This window comes from Arachis duranensis, chromosome 9 (assembly GCF_000817695.3).
Source record: "Arachis duranensis cultivar V14167 chromosome 9, aradu.V14167.gnm2.J7QH, whole genome shotgun sequence".
In the NCBI taxonomy this organism is placed as follows: Eukaryota; Viridiplantae; Streptophyta; class Magnoliopsida; order Fabales; family Fabaceae; genus Arachis; species Arachis duranensis.
The window spans coordinates 44,569,104-44,596,112 of record NC_029780.3 but is presented as its reverse complement, the minus strand read 5'-3'; the positions used below and the strand labels follow the sequence as shown (position 1 = coordinate 44,596,112).

General features: G+C 35.7%; 1 protein-coding gene across 1 annotated transcript in view; it reads right to left on the bottom strand.

The window, feature by feature from the left end:
- The window catches only part of LOC107465588 (sister chromatid cohesion protein PDS5 homolog B), a gene marked incomplete at its 5' end in the record, with an annotated part of 31,239 nt that extends 4,607 nt beyond the window's left edge, over nucleotides 1-26,632 (bottom strand). The window contains 28 exons of the mRNA XM_021131900.2: nucleotides 4,189-4,238; nucleotides 5,819-6,268; nucleotides 6,365-6,469; nucleotides 6,600-6,713; nucleotides 6,810-6,957; nucleotides 7,058-7,248; nucleotides 9,624-9,758; nucleotides 10,862-10,979; nucleotides 11,359-11,495; nucleotides 15,503-15,580; nucleotides 15,678-15,818; nucleotides 16,540-16,660; nucleotides 16,881-16,989; nucleotides 17,200-17,271; nucleotides 17,320-17,365; nucleotides 17,684-17,720; nucleotides 17,826-18,127; nucleotides 20,957-21,145; nucleotides 23,375-23,423; nucleotides 23,494-23,643; nucleotides 23,726-23,883; nucleotides 23,958-24,103; nucleotides 24,215-24,431; nucleotides 24,541-24,768; nucleotides 25,243-25,369; nucleotides 25,668-25,849; nucleotides 26,064-26,294; nucleotides 26,603-26,632. Coding sequence (XP_020987559.2) covers nucleotides 4,189-4,238; nucleotides 5,819-6,268; nucleotides 6,365-6,469; nucleotides 6,600-6,713; nucleotides 6,810-6,957; nucleotides 7,058-7,248; nucleotides 9,624-9,758; nucleotides 10,862-10,979; nucleotides 11,359-11,495; nucleotides 15,503-15,580; nucleotides 15,678-15,818; nucleotides 16,540-16,660; nucleotides 16,881-16,989; nucleotides 17,200-17,271; nucleotides 17,320-17,365; nucleotides 17,684-17,720; nucleotides 17,826-18,127; nucleotides 20,957-21,145; nucleotides 23,375-23,423; nucleotides 23,494-23,643; nucleotides 23,726-23,883; nucleotides 23,958-24,103; nucleotides 24,215-24,431; nucleotides 24,541-24,768; nucleotides 25,243-25,369; nucleotides 25,668-25,849; nucleotides 26,064-26,294; nucleotides 26,603-26,632 — 4,061 coding nt within the window. The remainder of the gene's footprint in view (nucleotides 1-4,188; nucleotides 4,239-5,818; nucleotides 6,269-6,364; nucleotides 6,470-6,599; nucleotides 6,714-6,809; nucleotides 6,958-7,057; nucleotides 7,249-9,623; nucleotides 9,759-10,861; nucleotides 10,980-11,358; nucleotides 11,496-15,502; nucleotides 15,581-15,677; nucleotides 15,819-16,539; nucleotides 16,661-16,880; nucleotides 16,990-17,199; nucleotides 17,272-17,319; nucleotides 17,366-17,683; nucleotides 17,721-17,825; nucleotides 18,128-20,956; nucleotides 21,146-23,374; nucleotides 23,424-23,493; nucleotides 23,644-23,725; nucleotides 23,884-23,957; nucleotides 24,104-24,214; nucleotides 24,432-24,540; nucleotides 24,769-25,242; nucleotides 25,370-25,667; nucleotides 25,850-26,063; nucleotides 26,295-26,602) is intronic.
- Nucleotides 26,633-27,009: the final 377 nt, after the last annotated feature.

Here is a 27,009-nt window from a genome sequence, read left to right as displayed (position 1 = left end):
TGACAGAAATTTTTCATTGGTATAGAATTACACCAAGGATCATCCTTAAGTCTATATATTTTCACATTAGTTTTAAAAGTATTCACAGAGCATAGCCAAGAGCCTGTGCCATGATATATGCTTTTTGCCGATAATATCGTCCTTATTGGAGAATCAAGAAAAGACCAAAATAAAAAATTGTATTTATGGAGAGAAGCTCTATAAGTGTATGGTCTGCGCATAAACCATAGCAAGACGGAATATATAGAATGTAAGTTCGGCCGCCGAAGGAAAAACTCTAATACAAATGTGAAGATTAGAGAAAACATACTACGAAAATTTAAAAATTTTATATATCTTGTGTGCATCATACAAGATGATGGAGAGATTAAACATGATGTAAATCATAAGATCTAAACAGATTGGTCAAAATGGCAGAGCACGTCTAGTTGTATATGTGACAAAAAGGTACCTTTAAAACATAACAATAAATTCTATCGCACTGCTATCAGACCGACTATGTTTTACGATACAGAATGTTGAACAGCCGAAGAAGAGCACGAATATAAATTAAGTGTGGCAAAGATGATATTGGGATAGATGAATAGTCATACACCATTGGATAGAATAAAGAACGAAAATATAAAAGAGTTGGAATAGCACTTATTGTGGAAATGATGGTAGAATCGCATCTTAGGTAGTTTGAACATGTGAGAAGAAGACTAACAAAACACCTATTCAGAAGAGTAGATGAGATAGAAAATGGACAAAGTATAAAAGACAAAGAAAGACCTAAGAAAACTATCCATGAAGTGGTCAAACGAGATCTACCTGTAAACAGTCTCTTTGCAGACATGATACATAATAGAACCCAAAAATATCATTTGATCCATGTAGTCGACCACACCTAGTGGGACAAGACTTTGTTTTTTTATTATAAATAAAAGCTATTCCTCTCATGTTACATATCACATAAGAATAATATATTCTCCCTCATTTGATGAGTTATTCTTTATTATTTTCCTAGTTAATCATGGATATTAGCATCGTATCAAAACCATGATATCCTCCTTAAACTCACTGAGATCCTTCCGCTGTCACCAGTTCTCAACGTTCTCAGTTGAGTGCTAAAACAGAGCTAAAAACCTTCGTCCTCTTTGTTGTGCATCTCTTCTGGCAGCATGCCAGCATCTCACCAATATCCACGAATATTTTCTTCCACTGCCATGCCCGTCCATACTATTCCCGTACTGTTGCCATCACCAATCAGTGAACACACCATTGGACTTCTCTTCTTCAGTGCCACCCAGCCCAGTCCACTAGCCTTGGCTTTCCGCCGCTGATCAGTGATCACACCATCATATTTGAGCCTGTCCTCTTTGCAGATCTGGTATTGTTCTCTTCATCACATCACTTGTCATCTTCTACATTATCAGCATTTCCATTCTTATCCCTGGCTTTGTGCAGCTTACTATTGCTGCTTCCTCAATACTCATCTCACCATGCTCTCTCTAAATCTGTCCTTTTCTCTTTGATCCAACCACCACTGCAATGCTACTTTTAATCATTTTGATCAAGTCAATCACTTACAACATTGTTTAAGAGGCGATTAGTATGTCAATGCTTGAGAAGAAACCTTCTCATCTTTTGGGTTTTATAAACACTGAAGTATCATTCATCATAATTACAATGTATAATAAAGAAGTTAATTATTCCTAATTGATCCTAAATGATACATTAAGGAACTTTACTTTAATATCAACATTCCCCCTATGTTGGCGCATATACATCATATGCACCAAGCTTGTTACAAATGTAGTTACCACGACGACCTCTAAGAGACTTTGGAAGAATATAGGCCAACGGATAATTGGAATTAACAAATTCTAACAATTTCTTTAGATAAAACATTCTACCTTATGAAATGAGATCAACCTCCATGTGTTTAGTTCTCTCATAGAATACTAGATCAGAGGCAATGAGGCAATGTGAAGCTCCGGAATGTTGCTTGATTCTCGCAATATAACTTCATTTCTATAATTGTTCCAAACTTCAATTTTGAAAGTAATTGTTTAACCCAAATTACTCACAAGCCACTAATGGAATGATGCAATACTCAGCCTCTGTGCTTTGATCGAGCAACGCAACTTTGTTTCTGACTTTTCCAAGATATAAGATTGCCACCAAGAAGAACACAATACCCAGAGATAGACAGTCTATCAGTAAGACCATCAAGAAAAACACAATACCTCTAGGGAGACCATTTATCAATAGGAGAATCTTGCCAATTTGGATCACAATACCGACCTTTATATATGTATAATAGTCCTTGTCCAGGGGCTTTTTCAATATACTTCATAATATGCATTACAGCATCCCAATGATCAATGCAAAGAGAACTACATAAACTGACTCACTACACTAATAGGGTACGAGATATCTAGTCTAGTATTGGTGAGGTAGTTCTGCTTCCCTCCAAGTCTCTGATATCTCCCCGGATCAGGAAAATATTCTCGTTGATCAGGCAACAATTTGCCACTAGGATCCATTGGCTATCGACAGATTCTCAATTCATCATATCTGTTTCTTCCAACATAAGGGCATATTTTCTTTGTGATAAAGCAATACCACTTTTAGATTGATCCACCTCAATACCAAGGAAGTCTTTTAGTTTTCCCAAATCCTAAGTGAAACTGTTGATATAGATGTTTCTTTAACTAAGTTATCCCTTCATTACTATTATTTGTAATGACTACATCTACATAAAATACCAAATAAATGCATTGCACGTTTGGGGTTGTGTTGATAGAACAATAAGCAATAAACCCAGGTGGGGTGCTGCATGTACACTTCTAGTCAAGGAATCCATGAAGGAAGGCATTCTTGACATCTAATTGATATTGTTGCCAATGACAGATGGATGCAACACCAAGAAAAGTGCAGACAAAAGCAACTTTTGCTTCCAGAGAAAAGTTTCTTGGTAATCATATCAAATAATATCTCCTATAAGTTATTAAGGTTTCAAGATTGGTGCATATTATACTATCTATATGGTCAAGCTCTAGGGAGAGTGTTAGCAATTACGATAGAGTCATATCATATAGAAGAATATGGCTTCTTAAGATTAACATTGTTATTTATCATTATTCTCTAGATTTATTTCCTTGCTAATATTAGGGCTTTACTATTATTATAAATAGATGCTAGTATTTCTGTCATGTAAACATCATATAAGAGTAATATTCTTTCTCTCATTTGTTGAGTTACTCTTTTATTATTTTCTTCGTTAATCTCAAAGATCTTAATAGTATACATAACCAGTAAATGGAAGGTAACTGATTGCTTAGTTAGTTGCTAACCGTTTTGCTTAGTTGGCACCTAGCTGTCACTAGAGCTTGTATGCTATACATGAGAGACTATGCCGTCAATATATTAGTTCAGTCTATTACCAAATGGAAGGAATCTTTGTTAAAAAATGTCGAATTTATATACAAAGCGTAGCTTTCCAATCTCTCTACATGTCGGAGAGTGAAAACCCTCTACAATGATCATGAGCTTTACACCAAATAGATGCTAGGCATCTAGTTATATCCCATAAGACATGTTTGTCAGAAAATCTGTCTATTGATGGTGTGTGCATTAACCAAAAAGAAATATGGACAGATAGTGCCACTGTATATAAGCAATTAACCAATGACAGACATGCAAGACATATTAAATGTGCATATGTTTATCCAAATGCACTTTTGAGAATAAGAAAACATACATGCTACATGTTTAGAGAGGAACATCAATTATCCAGTGTGATAATTAAGCAAAGGAATACTCATCCAGAAAAATTAAGGTGAGAACAAGCAAGTAAGCAACACAATTGAATTCATCATTCAAGATACACCAAATGATTAACTTAGGCAAGAGTTTTGGGGAGAGTAACCGAGAGTTAAATCATTTTAGGAATTAGTCATTTATCCTGAGAAGAAAAAGATGATATCAGTGTCTTTTAGCCATTGTAGACTCTCTTCATTCATACTTTTTTAACTTTTCATGTTTTAAACAATGACATAGATAGATATCCCCCAAAGAAATATAGTGTTAAAAAGGAGCATTAGTTATTTTTTTGGGCACTATCTAATAAAATTTGAACTCAATTACATTTGGAAACAATGAGCGAAAAGACTAGACAGTAAAAAACTGTTGACTGAAACTCACCAGTGGGAGAAACTCTTTTTATTTGAAACATCTGCCAGTATATCTTGCTTCTACACAAAAAAAAAAGTCAAATGACATTCGTTAGACTTGTTTCCACAAGAAATGTGACTTAGAAACATACAATGCAAAAAGTCTAAATTACAGAAATAAAGATCAAGTTGAATCTCAAAACAAGGGATACAAAAACCTTGGCTGTCTTCTAAACCAAAAAGAGGATTGGGTATAAGGTATTCACTAATGATCTAATAAGAAACCGTACTAGAAACAAATACAGCTTGCTATTTTCATTGAATAGGAGTTCACGAGGGATATGCCTAATGTCAGTTAGTTCAGTCCCAATTTTTAGTCAGGCTCAAGTATATGGTTCACATTTTGAACATGACCCCATTGGATCCTGTCATAAATGATGCCTATAGACAAGCTGTCACAATTTATGATATTTTAAATATGTCATCTGTTTTTATTGGTCTTCCTCTACCCATATCTACTTACAAGTTTTACAGAAGAAGTGTTATCCTAACTCTCTCTAATGCGGTCACTTCTAATTCTTTCGCATCCCATCAGTCTATTCAACATTAGGAATATCCTCATCATTGCAAACACTGCACTTAGTCTCTTGTTGGCTTTTCACACATTCAGGCCCACATAAATTTGAAAAGCTTATAATTGTGTGGTAGATGTTTTTCATAAGCTAGATGAACACTTTCCTATCAAGAACAACACTTGAAGCACTCCTCTATCATATAAGCCCAACTTGATTGAATCTTATGGTATGCATATCCTATTTCCCCATCATCTGGATGATGGAACAAAGAACTAAAAGGTATGACTTGAGGGACAAACATGATCTAATTCAATAACTTGTACCATTATAGCTCATGTATAAGAATAAATTCCAACAATTACATGATGAGTACAACGTCAAATAGCTGCTTTATGAAAGGAAGATACTTGAGAAAGGATTGGAAAGGGGACATTTCCAACCTAAGTATCATCCTAAAAAAAGATCCAAAGAAAAAGAGATTGAAAAATTTGACATTAAAAACCAATCAGTTTTAGCTCCACAGAAGATAGCTGAGAAAAGTGTCAGAAGGAGAGCTAGTCAGAATCTACTAACAACTTATAGTTACAGAAGTAGAAACAGATTCTATGTGCAGCAGACAGCTATCACATTTAACACTTAACAAACTGTTTTAGAGCCTGACAGTTAGACTGGATTGATCCTAAGTTGAACCAGCAGAGTAGAGTTTTCATAAACCAACTTGAATGATTAAATATCTACACGCTCCCTCACGTAAAACCCTCTTTTGGGCTTGAATTGTGAAGTAACATTTTTCTATCTTTATTTAGAAAAATGGGGATACAAGAATCAAACTCTAGACCTTTTGCTCATAGAAGCTTTTATATTATGTCATGAAATCATCTCTTCTAAAAGTTTAAATTAGGCAGAAGCAATAAATGATTATATATCTAACTAGAGTTGCTACACATAGATACATGCCCAGAGACAATCAGCCCCAGCTACAGCAATGGCATTGCCTTGATCTGACTTCTTGACATACACTAATACAACTTATAGATGGACATAAAATAGCGCCAGATATTAAGATTCAATGAATTTCCCACCAACCTTTACGCCACAGGAATCTTTGAGGTGGGTTTCAGGGCATTTGAAATGTTGAACAGTATGTTTGCAACTTGTAGGAACAATTTCTAATGTACAAGCAGCAGCTCTTTTAGATCTTCGGGATACCAAATGTAATTCTGGCTGACAACCCTTCCCGCTCATAGAATCACAAGGCAAGAGCATGTTTGTCCCTGAAGTCTTTTCACAGTTTTTGGTTGCAATTTTGTTTTGCTTCTCCATTGATTCATGCAAACCAGTTGATCCACAATTAGAAGAAAGCACATGTTTACTCCTTTTCCGTGGGGGTGAATCTTGCCTCACAGATTTAGCATTTGTTATTGCTCTCACTGATAAATTGTCCATTTTGCTAGCTGTCAAATCTAGAACCCTGGAAATTTTGGTATTAGACTTGGGGAAAGCCTCTTGCCCCTTGCGACCAAGCTTAGTAAGTGGCTGGTAATAGAGAGATCAAGCAACAATATGAAAAATAAATGCCATCAGCAAAAAAAGAAATACAAAATATTTGTGGTGTAATGAATAAGCACGAACCTTCTGAGCAAATGCCTGAGGGGTACAACGTTTAAGTGTGGCAAAGAGACTACATAGAAATCCTTCCTCGCAAAATGACTCTGAACATTTTGAATTGCCCTGTAACTAACATATCACATCGAAAAACAAAGATTGTCCGAATAAAACTACAAATTAGATGGCATAAACAAAAGGTAAAATAAATACAGATTAAACCAGCCACCTAAAAACCTGCGCTATTCTTAGAAAAACTCACTTTATAAAATGAGGAAGGAAGCAAAATCTGCCCAGGAGCTTGTGATACTGATATTGCACCACAATTAATTGCATTTAAAGCAAACATCCCAAATTCAGCTAGAATGTGCAGCTTCTGCATTTCACAGAACTCAATTAAATCCTATATACAAGATACAACAAAGATGAAAAATTAAGTACGCTAATAACGGAAATCTTAAGAACATTTTACAGCAGTGGTCTGGGGATCAATGGCATCTTCAGCTTTTCTGATTGCCCGAAAAATACTAAATAGATGCAAGACAGCATCATTTACAACATCCAGGTCACCATCAACTATACTGGCATTGGTAAATGCCTGCAGGACAAAGAAGAGCGGACTACACAATAATCCACATGTATTGCAGGTTTTAGAAGTCATTCATATCCCATAAACTGTAAAGCTTTAAACATGATATTGAACAAGAACAACAATATTACCTACAAAAGTCAGCATATAATTTTTCATTCCGACAACCTTCCAGTGGAAAGTCACTATTCTGAGCAAGGACATGAATCAAATAGACGACCATGTATGCAGGATGTGCAACTGCTCCATGCGCAGCAGAACTTTGTTGTTTACGAGTGACAAGACCATAATCCTTAATAAATTCTGCAATATATTTATAGCTCTACAAAAAAGAAGTATCAGAAATCATCATGTAGCAGAAAGATACAACCCATAATCAAACTGACATTAATAACTAACATTATGAACAAAAGTATTAATTAGAAATACAATAAAAAAGATGTAACCTCATGAAGAACAAAGATGAAATAAACAAGGAGTGAAAAGCATCACCCCCATATCAAACACCAAACCGCTAAATCACAGTGGAAATTTTACTACACAAAGAACAAAGATTGTTTATAAAGAAAAGATTTCAGATGGAGGTCAGCAAATCACTGAGGTGAGGTCAAAGGTTAGCAAAGCTTTTACATAAGCAAGGTTGATTCATGTATACTTCATCAAGATCACCATGGACAAAGGCATGGGGGCCTACCTATACAATCTAGAATGCACATCTTATGAAGTACAAATGGGAAGGTAAGGCTCAAGAGGACAGGCAACTGTCATCGAAGGAGTAGATGCCAGATCCAATAATAGCCAGAGAAAACAGCAACTCAGGTAGAGGGTCTAGGACAAGTTCGTACCCAGGCTTCAAGTAGGAGAGAGATCTTGCAGTTCAAGTGAAAAATACAAGAGGGTAATTTAGTCAATACATAGTGTGGAACCCATGAGCTGTTAGCAGCAGGTTGTGTGTGTGTGTGTTTCAACTTTCAAGTGAAAAAAACAAGAGGGCAATTTAGTCAATACATAGCGTGGAACCCATGAGCTGTTAGCAGCAGGTTGGTTTAGTCTGTGACTACCTATTACTAACTGTTCTCATTTACTCAGTTACGCCGCCTCAATCACAGCCGTCCCTGCTAAAGTACTATTGAGATCTAATCTGCTGCGGATCCAAGCTAGGAAACTAGCCTTAGAGTCATAGGAACTTAACCTTTGAGACAGCCTCAGTGAGAAGATCTGCAGGTTGCTCATCTGTTGGAATATGCACATCAGGGACCTTGCCTGCATAACCTTCTCTTGAGCAAAGAATAGGCTTAGTTTAACTCCTTTAGAGCAAGAGTGTAAGCCTAGTTTTTGGGACAATATCAGAGTACTACACATTACACGACAAATTTGTGAATAGGAACCTTCGACTCTACCAGCAATGACTGCAGTGACAACAGTTCTGCTGCGAGGTCAGTGAATCGCTGAGGCAAGGTCAAAGCTTAAATTGCAAGAGTTGGTTGAGTGTATGTAAGGCAGTAGTACGTGGAAGGGCTTTGGAGCGAGTTGTCATAGGGTGAGGAGTTGATAAGGGTGGCTGCACTAATCAAATCCACAGGAACCCAATCCATTCAATCACAACTGGGGTGGGTTCAATCCTGATCCACAGTCGAGCAGGCTGGTTGCTGAGCAGATCATGTTGCATATCTATTCAGGTTTAGGGCGAAGCCACCCTGACCGAACCAGCATGGCATGCATGCATGGCATACATGAGTTGGAATCATATGACACTAGTATCAATTTAGACAAACTTTCACAGCTCGTAACTTTTTATAGAATATATATCTTATCAATCCAACCAATGAATGACAAAGTGAAAATCATCGAAGAACCTTTATTTATGCATGTTTTAAACAAATATATTACGTTGATTTTCAAGTATATAAACAGTATAATAAACAATTTTGGATTCACATGAAATTTTCTTGAGATAATATATAAGCTTTTAATCCAATGGCTAGGTTTTCAAAAAATTACATGAAAAAAAAAGTTATTTAATGGTGTAACATTTACACTAGGATCAAATGACACCAGTGTAAATTAAATTAGATCTTACACCATTGAAAAGCTTTCCACTGGAGTATTTTTTTTTTCTCTCTATATACATGCATATATCATTATTAATATTTTAATAAAATCTACATGATATATTAATTTATTTTAATTTCTTTACCTTTAATAGCTTAGAATTACATGAAGAATCGTATAATTTTATGTTTGAATGTGTTTTGGGTTATTGTTGATATCAAACTAGAAAGACCGAGCTCTCCACTACAATTGGTCCCATCTCATTCCAAGTTTTGTGGAAGGAGTTATGAGGGTGGGAAGTCAGCTGTGCCCGAAGACCACTCTGCTCTGGGCAACAAAGTTAAACCGAGCATAACTCCACAAACATTGGTTTAGAATCTTTTTGGTGACAATAAACTATACAAACCTAGCTTTCAAACAAAACTAGTTTTCTTCATAATATGCTTCAGAGGTAGCAAGTTGGCGAGTCGATAACTCGAGCAATAGAGCTCGTACCATTATAACTACTTGTTCAGCTTACTTTTCTTTAATTTATGATGGTAATGTTATGGTCCAAATATCTAATGAAAATATTGCATTAAAAATGAATTAAAAAATATATAAAAGCAACAGGCACATGCATAATAGACAGAGAAATTAACATACATGATATCGGACATCCTCAATGCCATCTGTCACTCCAAATGCAAATGCACACGTGAATCTAATAGGTAGTTTACGCTCCTTCAACAACTTGTGGATTTTGGCAAGAAATGTTCTCCTAACAGAAGGCGAGGATTCCTGGAATATGAAGTAGACACCAGAAAACACAACAAATAAAAAATGTGGTATTGACTAATGAACCAAATGAGAACTAGTAAAATATTGATAATTTAAAGAGCCATATATAAGAAAAACTCAATAGAAATTAGAACTAAATTTGCTTTATTCCTTACATCATATATTCTTTTTAATACTCTAGAGACTAAATATTCTTAACTGCATCTGTGGTATGCCAATTATCCTAGTTCAGAAACAATCTATAGATTAAATGCCGAATGATATAATATTACCTAACTTATAAAGGAGAGTAGATAAGTTATTACTGTTAAGGAAAATAAGAGGGGTAAAAAGCCGTGTGACTCAACAATTCTTTGGCTCAATGGTTGTCTTGAAAAGTCGTAAGGGTACTCATACATGCAGAGTTCTGAATACAGATAACTAATGCTATATTAATCACGTGTGGTCCCATGAAATAAATCAGTCAACACTATTATCTATATCCTATATCCTGCTATTGACTACTTTGATTCAGAACCCTAGAAATTAAATTCTATTCTATACTACCTTCAAAAGATTTCCAAGAAGGTAGGTAACAGCTCTTATGTCGACATATCTAAGAGGGAAAGTCTTCCATAAAGATAATGAGCTTTGCATAGATGTTAGGAGTCCAATCTTACTCTTTGGACATCCACTCTTTGCAAAATCCAAAAGTGTCCTTAGAATCAGCAATCCTCTTGGTGTTCTTGATTACATCTGTTGATATCATATTCAGATAATTCAGTCAATTAGTTGTTAGGTGCTGTTAGTGTCAATTAGGTTAGATTAGAATCAATTATGAATAATTGTGTTTTATCTTTAGTAGGTATTGTAATGATTAATTAGTGTATGTAAATATATGAGCTGAGGAGTTCATATACCTCAAGCTATTCACATTAAATCATTGTCTAAACATAGTATCTAGAGCATAGGGTTCTTTTCTGTTTTCCATCCCTTTTCTGGTTTTTCAACCACCACATTTCTTTGCTTGTATTTCAATTGGGAAATAGTATATAAGTGGTTAGTCAATCTACATTTCTTGAGTGAAGAATTATTTTAAATTCAGATGTTACAGAAAAACAAACCTTTCCAATCAAAATAGTACAGCGAAAAATTTCTGGAGTAATATGCAAATCCCACTTCCTAGAAAGCCGAAGAACTGCCTTTGCTGCAGCTAATCTGATACGAGACATGTCATTTTCGCTGTGGGTAACATAGAATAACATTTCCAAATCAAGTTTGATCCGAGAAATTAAATAATTCAATGCAATATATGGTCAGATACAGAAAATGGAAGATAAATTGTTTAACATATGAGTTCAGTTATTAATATCATAATAACTTAGAAAAGCATAGCTTATAAAGTCTTCTACAAACCATAGTTTGCTATAAATTGTGTTCAACATATAATTTAGAAGTTCTCTAATTACAATATCTTTAGCATGCAACTCTCACTCTAAAGGAAGCAGCTGAGAATCAAACAGATGATGCATAAAGTATTCACCTAAAGCAACAACATTTTACTTAGTACACAAAACTTGGAAAAAAAGAATAAGCAAGTAAATTACTTTAAAATCCATACCATGAGCCTGTATCAGTCATATCAAAATTGTTGTATAGCATTGTTGACAAAATATCCAACAAAAACTTAATATTGCGTTTGATATGGCCTGCTTGATAAGGTAAATAACTCTTTACCAGGGTTTTAAGTCCATAAATCTGCCCAAAAAGAAAAAATAGTTGTGAAAATTACAGTCATTATGGAAGAAATACAATGCACTCAATTAGGTTGTTCTCCACCTGCCCCGGTATGCTATACATCCATAATCCTATAGGATACCACTGAACCACAAAACCTTCTCTTTTTGTACAATAAATTATACCAGTTACGCCCTTACTCAAACACAAGGTGTTTTACCAAATCAACCATACTCGTCATGTTGGCAGTTCACATTAATCTCCAAGAACATAAAAGGCAGCCTAACAGGTGTGGAGTGCCCGTTAAGCTACTTGTATGGAGTATATCAATTCAGAAAAATGTTAGATAGCAATGAGGATAAACAAACCAAAGTACAAAACAGAAATGACCAAAGGAAAAAAAAGAGGGAGTAAGGATTGTGAAGGAGAATGATGGCGATGTATTGGAGAAGGTTTTGGAAAAGAAGGGAGTAAGGATTGCATATATTGGTGCAATTAGGGACATATACGATAGGGTTAAACAAGCATGAGAACCCAAGGTTGTGTGACAGAGGGAATTCGTGTAAGATTACACCAATTGTCAACTTTAAGCCCATACATTTTCACATTAGATTTAGAAGTGCTTACTAAGCATATCCAAGAATGGCGCATGCTTTTTAAGGATGATGTCATCCTTATAGGAGAATTGTGGAAAGATTTCAACGAGAAGCTACAATTGTAGAGACAAGATTTTGAAGTACATGATTTGTGCAAAAGTCGCACTAAGACGGAATATATGAAGTGTAAGTTCAACGCCAAAAGGGGAGAATACTAACAAAAGTAAAAATTAGAAAAAGTATCATATCAAAAGTAAAGCTTTTTAAGTATTTTCTAGGATCCAAGTGAGTTGGTCAAAATGGTGGAGCGCTTCGGGTTTTGTAAGCAACAAAAAATACTTTTAAAACATGAAGGTAATATTTTATGGCTCTACCATGCGGTGAAGCGTGAACATGAACACAAGCTTAGCGTGGATGAAACGAGGATATTTATACAGATGAACAATAATATATGTTTATAGATAGAATAAGGAACGACGATATGAAAGAGAAAGTTGGAACAGCACCCACTATTGCAAATATGGTAGAATATTGTCTTAGGAGGTTTTAACACACAGAAAAGACTAGTAGAGCATCTAATAAGGAAAGCAGATTAGATGGAAGATAGACCAGTCGTCAAAGGCAGAAGAAAACCTATAAATACTCTTATGAGATGGCCAAACGAGAACTATGTGTGAATGATCTCATTGCTGACATAATACAAGATAAGCCGAAATAAGTCATTTGATCCACTTAGTTGGATACAAGGTGCTGGTGATGGAGGTGGTACTTGCTAGTACAAAACTACAGAAGAGGAATGGTGGAGAAGAGGAGGATGATATAAGAGAAACATAGTATTGGAATTATAAAATTTTAATACGGACATTGTTGGAATTAAAAAAAAAATTCATGTCTTAGACAATGTTTGGTTTCAAAGACACAGAGACATAGACGCGCTAGTACATGTCAATTGTTTGTTTGTTGAGACAAATTTTTAACAGATGTACACAAATGCATACAGAATACATGTATTTAGTGTTCCTCTAAAATATTAAGACACAGATACAATCAATTGGACACAATTTTTTACACTTTTATCCCGTATTAATTTTTAAAATAACAAGTTTATCCCTAACCCTAATTCCTTTTTTCTCTTTCTCCTTCTCCATCCAATGAGATGCTCACCATCCTCCTTCCTCCCTCCTCCATCTTTCCTCCGCCACTATCCTCTCTCTCAAGCATTGCTCTTTCCGCCACCGCCGCCACTGCTGCAGCATCTCCTCCTTCGTCCAGATCTGCGGCTGTCGCCTCTCCCCCTCTTCGCGGCACCCACGGCCACCTCTCCGTCTTCCTCTTCGAGTCTGCCATTGCCGCCTCTCCCTCTACCTCGGTTCTTCCCCTTTCACAGATCTGCTCCTCCGTTGCCTTCTCCTCCCCTTTCGTTTTTCTTTTTTCTTTTGAAAAATAAATATTCTTGTTGATTCTTGTGAAATTTTTGCTGACTGATTTGTGGTTAATTGTGTGTGATGATGAATCTGTGGTGGTGGAGATGGTGAATGGTAGTGGCAGCAATGGTGGCTGATGCTTTTTTTGTTTTAAAAGAAAATTTATTATAGGGATAATATGGACTTTTTCTAATTTTATTGTGTCTTGTTCAATGTTTTTTTACCAAACACAATACATATACACTAATAATTTGTGTCCATGTCTTTAATGTTGATGTCTCTGTGTCTCTATCTCAAGAAATACATAAACAAAACGCTACCTTAGCTATCAAGTGGGACATAAATTTTGTGTCTTAGTGTGTGTCCTTGTCAAGAAATTGTGTCTCAACTAAACAAAAGGTGGACGTGTGTGTCATAGTGTTCATGTCTCCCATGGACATGGACGCTAAGAAAATGTTTGGTTGTTGTCCATGTCCCTAGAGAATGGCACAAGCCCACCATTTGATTTGGCGAATAATGAACACGAGACATGGAAGCACACTAAGACATGAACACAACATTTTAAGCAATAATTTGCCACTATGCCCTTATTCTAAATTTATAATTCCACAATTACGCTGATTATAATTTTGTATCTCTCATCTTCTCCTTCTCTCTCCCTTCTAGCCAAACCACCACTGCCTCTCCTCCTCGTTCCCAACCACCCAGACCACTGTTGCCTCTCCTCTTCCACACCTCCCTATCTTCACTGCCTCTATGCCTCTGCCACTTGCACCACCACCCCAATCTTAGTATTTGCTTTGGTTCCCAGATCTGCCGCAGCGTTGCCTTCTGAATCTGTCATCTCACCTCTGGCTCACCTTCGACATCTGACATTGTGTTGCCACCTCCACCTCTGTGTGCCTTTGGCCAGCCACCACATTGCCACCTTAGCCACCTTCTGTGTCTTCGTCTTCCTTTCTTGAATTTGTTTTGCTTTTTATTTTTGAGAAAGATTATTAAAAGGGGAAATTTTAGTGAAATGTTTTTTATGGTAGAATGGTGGTTGTGGTGATTAGTAGTGGTGGAAAGGTAGTTGTGATGTAGGGATAAAAATGACATTTTGATAGAAGATTATCTTGTGTCTTCCGTCCTATTCTTCATTACCAAACTAAAGATTGAAAAATCATGTATTTTGTGTCTGTCTCCAGTCTTTATGACTTATGTCTGTGTCTCTGGACAGACACTTATCAAACAGAACAGAGCCAAAACAAACACTACCACACGGACAGGCCCAGTCGATATATGGACAATCCCAGCTAGTCCCAACAGTTCCTACTGGCCGTGGCATGGCATGTCTCTGGCAATCCCAGCTGGTCCTCTTTTCTCTTCAACAGTCTTAGTCTTCATCATACTTTTTTTTCAAGGGTCTTATTGTAACAAGCTTAAAGCTTAGTAACCTTTAGCTATAGGGATAGCGTCATATCAAGTAATATCTCTTGTAAGTTATTTATGTAACAAGCTTGATGAATATGGTATAAAGGCTCAGAGCTTGAGGGGGAGTGTTGAGAAAGTCGGTAGAGTCGTCAGTAGTTGAATTTATTGAAAGTAGTTGAGTAGGTGCTTATATTTATTATTCTCTTCTATGTATATGTAGGTGTCATCTATTGTCAAGAAAATGAGAGTCATTCTATTATTTATTGAGTTACCTATTATTTCCTTGACTTCGTGATAAAACATCATTGCACCATCACATCCATGTAGTCAATCCAAACTAACGGGAGATGTTCTGGTTATTTTATATACACATACTCAATTCCTTAATAGTGGTCAAACTACAAGGAGACTGCAGCTTATAAAAATTACAACTGTTAGGCCTCTTCCTATTTGTCTAATATAATAAAGACATCAACTATCAATTACTGGGATCTGAACTTTATTTCATTTTTTCCCCCTCTTTTGTTGTCTGCATCTACACCAAAATAGAAACTACTGAATTCAAATAGACCATCCGATTTGTCATACTAACCTTTAATTGACAAGATTTGCAACATTGAGCAGTATTAGCTAAGCATGTCACACTATCACCATCATCCAAGTGCTCCATCTAATAAAAAATCAAGAAGGTGTAATAAATTTGCAGATTATTAGCCTTATTCCGGCAAGATGAATAAACAAGATAAGTTATGTTTAATTTAAATTACTTGAATAATCTTTTGGCTTATATATGATGTGATCTCTTCGCCTCTAGTTTCAAAAGTCAAAACAGAGTGTTGTGCAATACAACCCAGGGACTGCAAAACTGTCGGGACATTCCACTGGCTATACAAAGGATCAATCAACGCCTGTGCAAAAAATAAAAAATAAAAATAAAAAGCAAACAGTTTGAATCAACAGTCATCAATAAGAATTAAATTACCTATAATCAAACAGCTAAAAATCTACACTTGTACCAGTAGTTAGAATAACAAATTAATTTTCTGAAAAAATAATGTTTAGAATAAAAAAATAAGTTTTTGGTCTTTATATGACACCCTTAACAGTTAACACTTATTTTAGTTGTCTAAATACAGGCCTTAGTATCTTTCCTTTCTTTATTTCTTGAGTTATTGACTTTTTGATGTAGTTTACACAAGATATCAGAGGCTCTTCATGTAACTTGGCCTTATTGTGTACTTCCTTGGCCACAAAGTCCACTGGTCTAATAATTAGTGATCACTCTCGAGCAAAGTTGCAGGTTTGCTTCTGTAGTGCATGATGCCCAAGAAAAGTAAGCTCCAGTTACTTGTCGAGGACCAAAATACACCCTTAACCCATATTCTAGTTGTCCAAATATATGCTTTAGTATCTTCTTTTCCCTTTTCTATTCCTTGAGTTTTGGCTTTTCATTGTAGTCACATTATTCAATTGATGATAGATATAAAATCTGAAAATTATTCGGTTTCTTTTCTTGTGATATCCAAGCAATACAGGAAAATTCTTGGCAAAACATGGATGATGGAAAATATGAACACAGTGTTTTACTCCATCAAAATTATAATCACATTGGCATCCTTATAAGATTACCTCGTATAAATTTAAGAAAACTGATTGCTCAGTAGTTATGGCAGCTATTGCAGAGACTGAAAATTTGGCCTGTGTGCGAGTTCCATCCAAGCACATTTTCTTAAGAAATGGATAAATATCACTGCAAAGTGAAAACACACAGAAAATTAGAATGGCAACCAAAAATCAGTTCCCTGATAACTAAATATTAGTTTGCTTATACTGAAAATGGATAATTAAATATTAGTTTGATACAGCACACTTTTGGAATGTTTAATTGTATTAAAACATGCATTTTTTAACAATTTTTACATACATTACACACAACACACAAACAAGATAAAGACATGAAAGCAAACTACCTAATATTAAATGAAACATGAGCTCCTGCCTTTGCTATAATCTCAATCAGCTTGTCATTAACAGTACTTTTCTGTTCCAATAACATTTGAAACTGCATTTCACTATTGCCTGACTAATAGAAGCAGAGAGGCTTTCTTCAATTTGGCCACTATAGTATATATAGAAAAATTTGGTAGATGTAAAATCATTCATGTTCATAACTCTAACTTTTGTCCTAACTACATTGACATAAAGACTAAGACCGTTTTAGAGGGATATCTCAACACCCTTCCTAGGTCCTGATGGCTTAACCAATAAGGCAGACCAAAAAAAACAAACCCATTAACCAAATTTTTTCACCAGTTTGATCCTCAACCTCCACCAATACCCACATAACTTGAAATATAAAACCTGAACATAAGAAAATATTAAAATTGATGGTGTGAATCCATGACAGACTTGCGAGATCAGTTGTAAGGAGATCTCTGCGCATTGTAACAACATACTGTTAATTATGAATAAGAGAGTTTAGATTTATCATTTACCCTTCCTTGATAAGGCAAATAACTCTTCAAAGTTGCTTTAAAATGCAGCGTGTAAAACAAAATTTACACGTATACCCAGTCATAAAAAATGTTTGATTCACCTTCAAGTATCTTGAGAATTTTATAAACACTACCATCTCATTAGATGATATAGTATAAAACACTATGAGTTGAATTTAAAAGCTACTGATGGGTAAGCATTACACATTAAGAGATAGTCACTACAGCACTGAAGTACTTTTGCTGATACAAAAATATCGACCTATCTGGCAACGTACATCAGCATCCAAAAATATCTGGTAGTGGCCCAAGATGCTTGAGAGCAAATCAACAGTATATAGGATGTTGAATGAAATCAAATCAAATCAAATGAGAGTAAGAACTAGTTAATAGCAATGATAGTAGACAAAAAACCATAGCTAGTACTCACTGTTGAAAGGCGATAAAATGGTTGTAATCTCCCCCGAGAGAGAGAGAGAGAGAGAGAGAGAGAGAGAGAGAGAGAGAGCAATTAAATAAAAGAAAGTAGCGACTTCAGTTACCAGAAGAAGATCCACAGAAGAATCCTCCAAGTGATTATTTCCACTTTGGTTATTCAACAGAAAATCTAAGATATACTGGACATGCTCTGAGCTGAAAATGTTATTTGAACATCTGGAGAAGATTGATTGCAGAAATTCGTGATACGGATGGTTGTCTCCAATCATTCCCAGCAGAACATCCTGTAAAAGAAATAAAACAAGATAGAAAAATTGAATATCAAAAGATGAAGTAATAACCACAAAGGGAACAATAATTATGAAAAATATTATGGGTTTATATCACATACATAAGAAATCTACCCCCGAGTAACTTCCTATACAAGCTCCACAATAAAAAATCCCCCATCATCAGTGACTCCACCACCGATTCCCACTCTCACAAACCCGATAAAAAGAACTTTCTTCTATGGCACCGCAAAGTTCTGGCTGCCATCAAGAGCGACTATATATACAGCCTGATCGATCGTGCACCATTCACCTTGACCAGTATGACTAACCAAAGGCGGTACTTGGGAGGAGAAATACGGCAAATGGTCATTACTTGCCCCACAATGTCAATATGGCTGAGGCTAATTCTCACTCTCATCATCGACCATGACTTTACTTGCCAAGGCTAGGAGAAGCTCAAGCTCTACTCCTCAAAGGCTTGAGCTCATGTTTATCAACTCGAGATAGAGCTCAGCAACGTTGCGAAGACCTCACAACTATTAAACAAGTACATCCTTAGATCTGTGCACTTACCAATGCTCTCACATCCGCTGGAAGTCTGATTTCCAAACAAGAGCATGTTTCTGCTATCATAGCTGGCCTTTCTAGCAAATACGATGTTTTGTTACTACTATCAACACCAGATCAAAATCCCACTCCATTCCTAAAATCGAAAAGCGAATCATGACTCATGCAACAGGAGTAGAGAACACTAGAAGCTATGGTTAACTACAAGCTATGGTTATAGCTCTAGGCTCACGTTGCTTCAAGAGATTCAAATTTTGCTGGTCAACTACAAGCTATGGTTAGTTTCAGAGGTGGTCATATTGGCAGTTTTTAAACAAGGATTATTCTGTGAATTTTTGAGGAAAAACCTCCTCAGCTCATGGTTTTACATATACATTGAACTACATACCCAGCATAATTACTATCTCAAATAAAGGGAAACGACAACAAAAACAAAGCCTTATCCTAATAGATATGGTCAGCTACAAGGATCAAGCGACGCTATTGTGCCCGATCGGGTATAATGTCTGCAGTGAGATTGTTTACACATAGATCTCTTTTGACTACTTCGTGTATGGTCTTCTTAGGTCTTCCTCTTCCTTTCACTACCTGCCTATCCGCGGCCGATCCAGCTTCTGAGCCGGATGCTCTGCCGATCTTCTCCCCACATATTCAAACCACCTGAGACAAAATTCTATCATCTTTTCAACAGAAGATACTACTCCGAGTTTCCCTCTTATATGCCCATTTCTTATTCTGTTTATAAATGTGTTTCAGTGTTTGTACGCTCATCCATCTAAACATTTTCATCTCTGTCACACTAAACTTATGTTCATGTTCACCTTTTTGTCACCCAACACTTCATTCCATATAACATAACTAGTCTATTGGCAGTGCGACAAAATTTACTAAGTTTTAAAGGTACTTTTTGTTATATAAAACAAGACACCACTTTAACCAACCTGCTTGAATCTTATGTTTTACATCCTCAATTTTTCCATTGTCCTGTGTAATACACCCAAGATACTTAAATCTCTTTATCTGTGGTAGGGTGCTTTTTCAAAGTTTCACTTTTGTGTTGGTGTTTTCCCTCATCATGCCGAACTTACAGTCCTTATATTCCATATATTCCCCTATGACTTATGTGCAAACCATACACCTCTAAAGCTTCTCTGAACAAATATAGCTTCTGACTTAAATTTTCCTTTGAATAGAATAATGTCATCGACAAAAAGTATACACCAAAGTACAAGCTCTTGGATGTGCTCGGTAAGCACTTCCAAAACCAATATTAAAAGATATGATTTAAGACATAACCCTTGATGTAGTTCTACACCAATGGGAAATTCCTTTATTACACCACCTTGAACTTGGACAAAACTAATCCTCAAGAACTTGTGTCTCCTGTTTCAATTTTCGTTCTATAACTGTCTCCCATAACTTCATGGTATGACTTATGAGCTTAATCCCTCTGTAGTTTCCATAATGTTGTTTATCATCCTTATCCTTGTAGATAGGAACTAAATACTCTTCCTCCAGTCATTTGGCATCTTCTTAGACTTTAAATCTCATTGAAAAGTTTGATTAAACCAACCGACGACTTTCCCACCTAAACCTTTCCAAACTTCAATCAAATATTTCCTAGGCCTACTATCCTACCTTTCTTCATCCGTCTTAGCACCTCTTTTCTTCAAATCTCCTAATAATTAAAGTTTTGGTCTTCTTCCCTCATATGTTAACGACCAAAACACGGAAAAATCTCATGTCCTTCATTAAATAAATTGTGAAAGTAGCTCTTCCACTTTTTGTTAAAGCATATGTGACCAAAATCTCACCATTCTTGTCCTTAATGCACTTAACTTAATCCAACTCTCTCGTCCTTTTTTCTCAACGCCTTGCTATCTTGTATATACCTCTTTCCCCTTCTTTTGCACCCAAAGACTAGTAAACACCCTCCTATGATAGGTAATCTACACACTTCTAATGACAGGTTCTTAGGAAAGTAGTAGTTTGGGATAAAATTAGGTGTTTAGCATCTATATGGCATAAAGCATATGGTTTTGCAAAAGGACTTTCCCTCTCAGATATCATGAGAGATTATAAAGCTGCAGTTCATTAAAGTTTGTCTGTGTGTGTGTTTTCTTTTAATTTGTATTTCCTTTGGTTTGGGAGGAACTCCTTTCCTCCGCTCCTTTGTATTGTTCACTCAATACCTTAATGAAATTCCTTCTTTTGTTATAAAAAAACTAAATAATGTTAACCAAGAACTGTAATAGGATAAACTAGAAAACATACTTGGTTGGCTTGTCTAACTATAAAAGTCTGTTTCTCCAATAGTTGTTCAATTGATTTAAACAACTTATTATCTTTACTCAAGTTTAAACTGCGAAGGCCCTCTTTAGCCTTGTGACAATCCGGGAAGGATTCAGCCATTTCTGCAAGAATATCTTCAATCTTCTTATGTAGGTCTTCAGAACCAACTCCCTGAAAATATGTTAAAAAGAATAGAAGATCTATTATTTCCCGAATAACAATTATGATCTGAAAGCACAGGAGCTGTCTCAAGCATTATGACATCAATCATTTAAGTCCTAAATTATTAACTATCAACAACAAAGCATTCGGCTACTAGGCAGGATCAACTGCATAGATCAAATGTTGTCACAATACCCTATCATAGAGCATATCTTTGTTCAATCTATTTGTACTTTAACCTCTTCTAATGTGGATTTACTTAATATAACTACACCCGAAAAAGAGAAATATGCAATAAAAGATTATTTAAGAAAATGTATGAGCAAAACAACATTTCTTAACAAAATTTTGAAAACAACGTATACTATAAAATGTAAACATATCTACTAAAAGATTAAAATAAAGGATCCCAAGAAAACCAAAAATATTCCAGCAATAGTATTTGGCTTTGGGTGCAGCCCTTCCCCGGACCCTACAACGCTAGATGCTTTTTTTATTATTATTATTACACTACATTCAGGGAAAAATTTGGACATGCACCAAAATAGACACCCATAATTTTTGTTCGATAATTAATCTTCTTAATGCATTACCCAAATCCCCAAACAAATAATACATTAAGATTCTTGTTGGGGGTTCTTTGGGTACAAGAGTTGGGAACTTGGCTTTGGAGACTTGTTGTAGGCCACAAAAGGAGGCTTGAATATTGACAATCTAGTGTCTAGGAACACTATATTGACAGTGGAATGTCTACGGCAATTTCCTTGAGAGCCTCACATATATCGCATCATGTTTTATGGAGTAGGTATGACTTGGAAAAGAATGGTAAGGGATGCTAATTCTACTATCCATACAATTTCTACCCTCTAAAAGTTCATTACTCAAGGTTATGCTACCTTCAAACCTTTGCTTACCATGGGTAATGGTTCACATTTTAACATTTTGGAAGACCATTGAATAGAAGACTCCTTTTATTCTAAGCTTTTCTCATTGTTGTTAAACTCCTTATCACCTATCTTCCTTGTGAAACTCCTAATCCAAAACTTCTATACTAAATAGGATTCTACATATTGTTAGGACATCTACCCTTTTCACAGAATACATGATAGAGTCCACTAAATTATTCATTCTTTTCTCCATGATAATGTTCCTTTGTCCTCCATGATAAGAGGTGTCTTCTATTGATTCACCTGGCGTGTATAGTTGTAAATCGTATTTGAAGTTCCTTAGTATTTAAATCTAAGCCTCTTTCAACCTTGATAAATCCATCTAGAAGTTCACAACTCCCTCTAAATCAACTCCTTCATCTGGAAAATTGTGCTCAACAAAATTAATAGCAATGACAATTTGAACACATAGCTTCTCCCCTAATGTAGAGTGGGAAATTTAAAATCTAAATTTTATCTGTTTTCGTGTTGTCTTATGCCTAACTTTTTATGGGATACTTTGGTTGGTAGCTTTGGTGGGAGTTGGCAAAATCTGTGGCAATGCATAGTATACACCACGGAATGGAGCATTTCGTTAGAGCCAAATTCACACCTTCAATTATAAATTTTTGGACAAGCGAATTTCATTGGATGAGATTCAATGTTTAGCCTTATTTTGATGTAAAGCTGATAATGATTTCAAAGGACAAACCCCAACAAACATGTTGAGAGATAGAAAAGCTACACTTCATTGATAGCTTCCTTTTTCTCTCTTGTAAGAAGGATATCTTATCCTTCCATCTTCTTGTATCATTCCTCTCTACGTTAATGATATTCTTTTATCAAAAAGGAAAAACTGCAATAGGACTTCATTAACTGGAATGTATGATAGACATCAAATCAGTGGATAGGAGGTAATTCAATCTAAAGCATGTAAACAGCATATCGGCCAAATAATGATCAAGACATTGCTATTGGCTAGGTAACCTTCATTCTTGCTCCATTATGTCATACAAAAGTACACAACGAATTCAAGCTTCGTAACTATCCTCATCATTATCTTAGATACATTTGTATTAGAAGCTACTTATTTTCCACACCCAGATGTGTCACTCAGCAATTACAAACCGGAAGCATCTATTCCACAACTGTTACTTATTAACTTGCTTTCAATACTTGTATATTACTTTCCACCACTGGTATGTTCACAACTTTGTATTCTACCTATTTCTAAACACCAAAAGAAAAAAGGAAACAAGACTAAAGGCATGCCTCACATTCAATCATTGTAAATGTAATTCAATATTTGTACCTTCAATTTCTTCCTCATAGCCAGATAATTTTTCATTTCATTTTGTAGCCTGAAAACAAGAACAACTTGTAAGTAACACTGCATCTTCATCCTGTTCACCATAGTGCATTGGTCAGTACCTTCTCTTTTGAGTCAAAATAGTAAGCAGAGCTTTTTCATGTTGAGAACTAAAAAGTGAAAACATGTGCATCCAGTGCTTTGTCCTCTCCTCTACAGGAAGGTTCTCAGGAAACAAATCATCAGCAAAAACAAATTCCATGTTCTGTGACCTGAATATATAAAATAAACATTTATATTTGACAAACTCTATTTTTTCTTATTTAATTAGCAAGCTAGTGTACTTAAGCTCACCCAAATTCCTTGCAATCTTTATCATAGCAAAGCAACATAATTTTACATGGAATCTTCTCAAAGTGGTCGCTAATTGTCATGCTGCCTTTCCAACATTCCGTGCAGTAATCTTGATACACTTCAATCATCTTCTTCAAGGCCCTCTTTCTGACGGATATCTGGAAAAGCATTTGTACCAGTCAGGATTCCTATATTTGTTCCTCAGCAAGAAAAAGTATTCAATAGCACATGCCTTTTTATCCCGAAGTCTCTCAGTGGCTTGAGATATTAGTTTGGATGGAACAAGTTTCAGGTTTGACCTGGAAATATCACAGGCAACAAGAACTGCCTGCATTCTCACTCGGTCATCAAAGTCCAGCAACCGGTCTTCAACAGCTGCTGCTTGGTTGAAGAGTTATCATAAGTTAATTTTATGTACATCGAACAAAACTGCTTTACCGCAATGAAAAGTAAAAAATATCAAGAACAAACATATGTCATGCAGCTTACAGATAATTTCATCTGATTCTGTCCCATAAGGTTTGGCCACATAAATAGCTTTCGAACACTGTAGAGCACTAATCCTTACATCCACAGATTTATCAGAAAATCTTTCCAAAAACTCCACAAAAAGATCGTGATACTTCTGTGCAACAAGCTGCTCAGAGAGTGCAAAAAGCTTGCCAACCAAATTAACAGATTTTATCCGAACATCAACCTGATCAGCCTATGAAGTGGGTCGAATAATTGTTTTTTTTGGGGGGGAGGGGGGGGCATCAATTCATCAATCCATATGAAGAAAATAAATAGTGTCAAAATGGTTGAAGTGTACATACCAACAATTCCTCAATTAAGCTTGGGATGACAGCAACTAGCATTTGAGGTGCACATTGAAAAACCTTGAATATGATTTCATGATATGATTCTTTAAGCTCACTGACCATAGCATCTCGGGCATGTATACAGGATATAAGATACCTACAAACTAGGGAGTTCAGTGCATCCTCTTCTGCACAACTTTTGATGACTGATGCAGCTAGTTGATAAGCAGCAGAAGTTGCATCCTGTTGTTGGGTAAGTAACAGCCAAGTGAGATTATGAAACAAGCTATCTTTCATTTAATTCAAGAGAAATGTCTTTTTGGATGAAAAAAAAAAAGAAAGAAATGTCTTATGCACTTGTACTCTATAATTAAGAGCCATTATACCCAGCAATTAAGGTGGACATCCGGCATAAAGTATTCAATTACTATTACTGATATTATAGTAGTATAGTACACTGATGCTTTGTCCAACAACTCAATGATGAATTTTGCCCAACTTTACAACCCATGTATTCAATGAAGCCTTAATAGAAGCTACTTCAACTGATGTTAACACTTGAATTCATCTATGTGAAACTGTGAAAGCATCACTAGCAACAAAACAATTGAGTGGAAATTCAAGCACACTGCTAGTACAGTACTCCTTAAAAATTTGCTCAAGTATGTAACCAAATAAAGCATCAAAGCTAGGCATGAACATAAAAAAATATCTTACCTTTTTCCCCTTTATAAGATTTCGCAAAATCACTTCCAACAGTTGCTGAGAAGCCTCCTCACTCTCATTCAACAAGTTTAGCATTATAGAAGACATGGAATAAATCAAACTATCATGGCTATCATCGCTGCAAAAAGGGATGAAGTAGATTAAGTGTCATTAACTCTTCAATTATAATTAATAATATAGATACACATAAAGTTTCTGTTAATTACTAAAGCAGTGGATGCTGCACAGGAAAAGCATCAAAGGTCAAGAACAATAAATCTCCCAACCACTGCATTCTATCACTATATGATAATGTTAACATGGATAATACATGACAATATAACAAGACCTAAGTTATAACAAAATTGAATCGCGCACAATGTAATCCAATAAAACAGCCAAGTAAAAAGAGGATGAAAGGAAAGGTAGATCTCAACCTCACAACAGAGAAGAAAATATTGAACATCTCAAGAACCAAATCTACGCAGTCAATCTCCAGCATTATCACACAACACCTTAATTGAGCCACAGTGTCCAATAGTTTAACCCTTTTTGAGAAGTATGGGCTTGCAATATCAGCAAGATCCGCAAACGAATTAACAATGAGTTTAAAAACCTCCTGAAATTGAATGAGAAATACATTTCCAATCAGCACAAAAGATCGAATACAACTCAAGCCCGAAATAATAATAATAATAATAATAATAATAATAATAATAATAATAATACAAATTGGGGATAAGGGATCCCCTATGCAAACACAAAAACAAACAACCCAAGCCTTAACAATAATAATAATATGTGTATTTAATTATTTTATGCATAATGAGTACCCTTAAATACTTGTCTTCAAAAGGTGGTTCTGGTGCTTTGACTCTCAAAATTTCCGTGACACAAATAGCAACCAAAAGCCGAACATCTTTATCAGGATGTCGAAGCAGACCACGACAAAGAGCATCCACCAGCGGCTTCAAAGCAGATTCTCGTTTCTGAGCAGCCTGCGCTTCTTTAACGTTTTGCGGCTGAGGAGACTGCTCTAACTTACACAAAGCATTTACAGCTTCCTGTTCAAGTGCAAAAAGTTAAAATAAGATAAAATAAACAAACCAAATAACAAAGACTCCTCATCTTAACTTGGATTACTACTGTACTATCAACAACTTGTTTCTTAAATTAGGGTAGCAAGGTAAGAGACTTTCTGAAAAAACAATTGATGGTAATAGCATCGATTTCCACTTCCGAAAAACAAGGAATATCAACCAAGCAAGAATTTTAAAAGAAAAAATGGACAGAAAAGAAACAAAAAAGAATAGAAAATTGAAGCACGCATGTCACGTACAGAATGCGGGTAGGGAGGGAGGATGATGCTTACTCGAAGCGATTTGACAATGAAATCCTTGTTCGGTCCAAGGGTTCGTCCATAAGGATGCTAATTAACGAAAGGAATGTTACGAGAACTTCTCAGAGAAAACTAATCAAACACCTGATGCATTCTCAGACATCCTGCTCATAACAATTAAAAGTTCTATTTCTTGACGCATTCTCAGAAGTCCTGAAAAAAGTCCAAAACTCAAACCAACTCAGAATCATTCAGTAGCCACGATCTACAACCATCAACCGAGTAACATCAATAACAGAGTATCAATTATCAAATTATTAAAACTGATAGAATAACAGACTAAGTGACAAACAGGTAACTAACAGCCATAATAAATGTTAATTTTAATTTTGAACGAGATGCGACGGAGATGGAGGGCGAAGATGTACGAGAAGGACAGA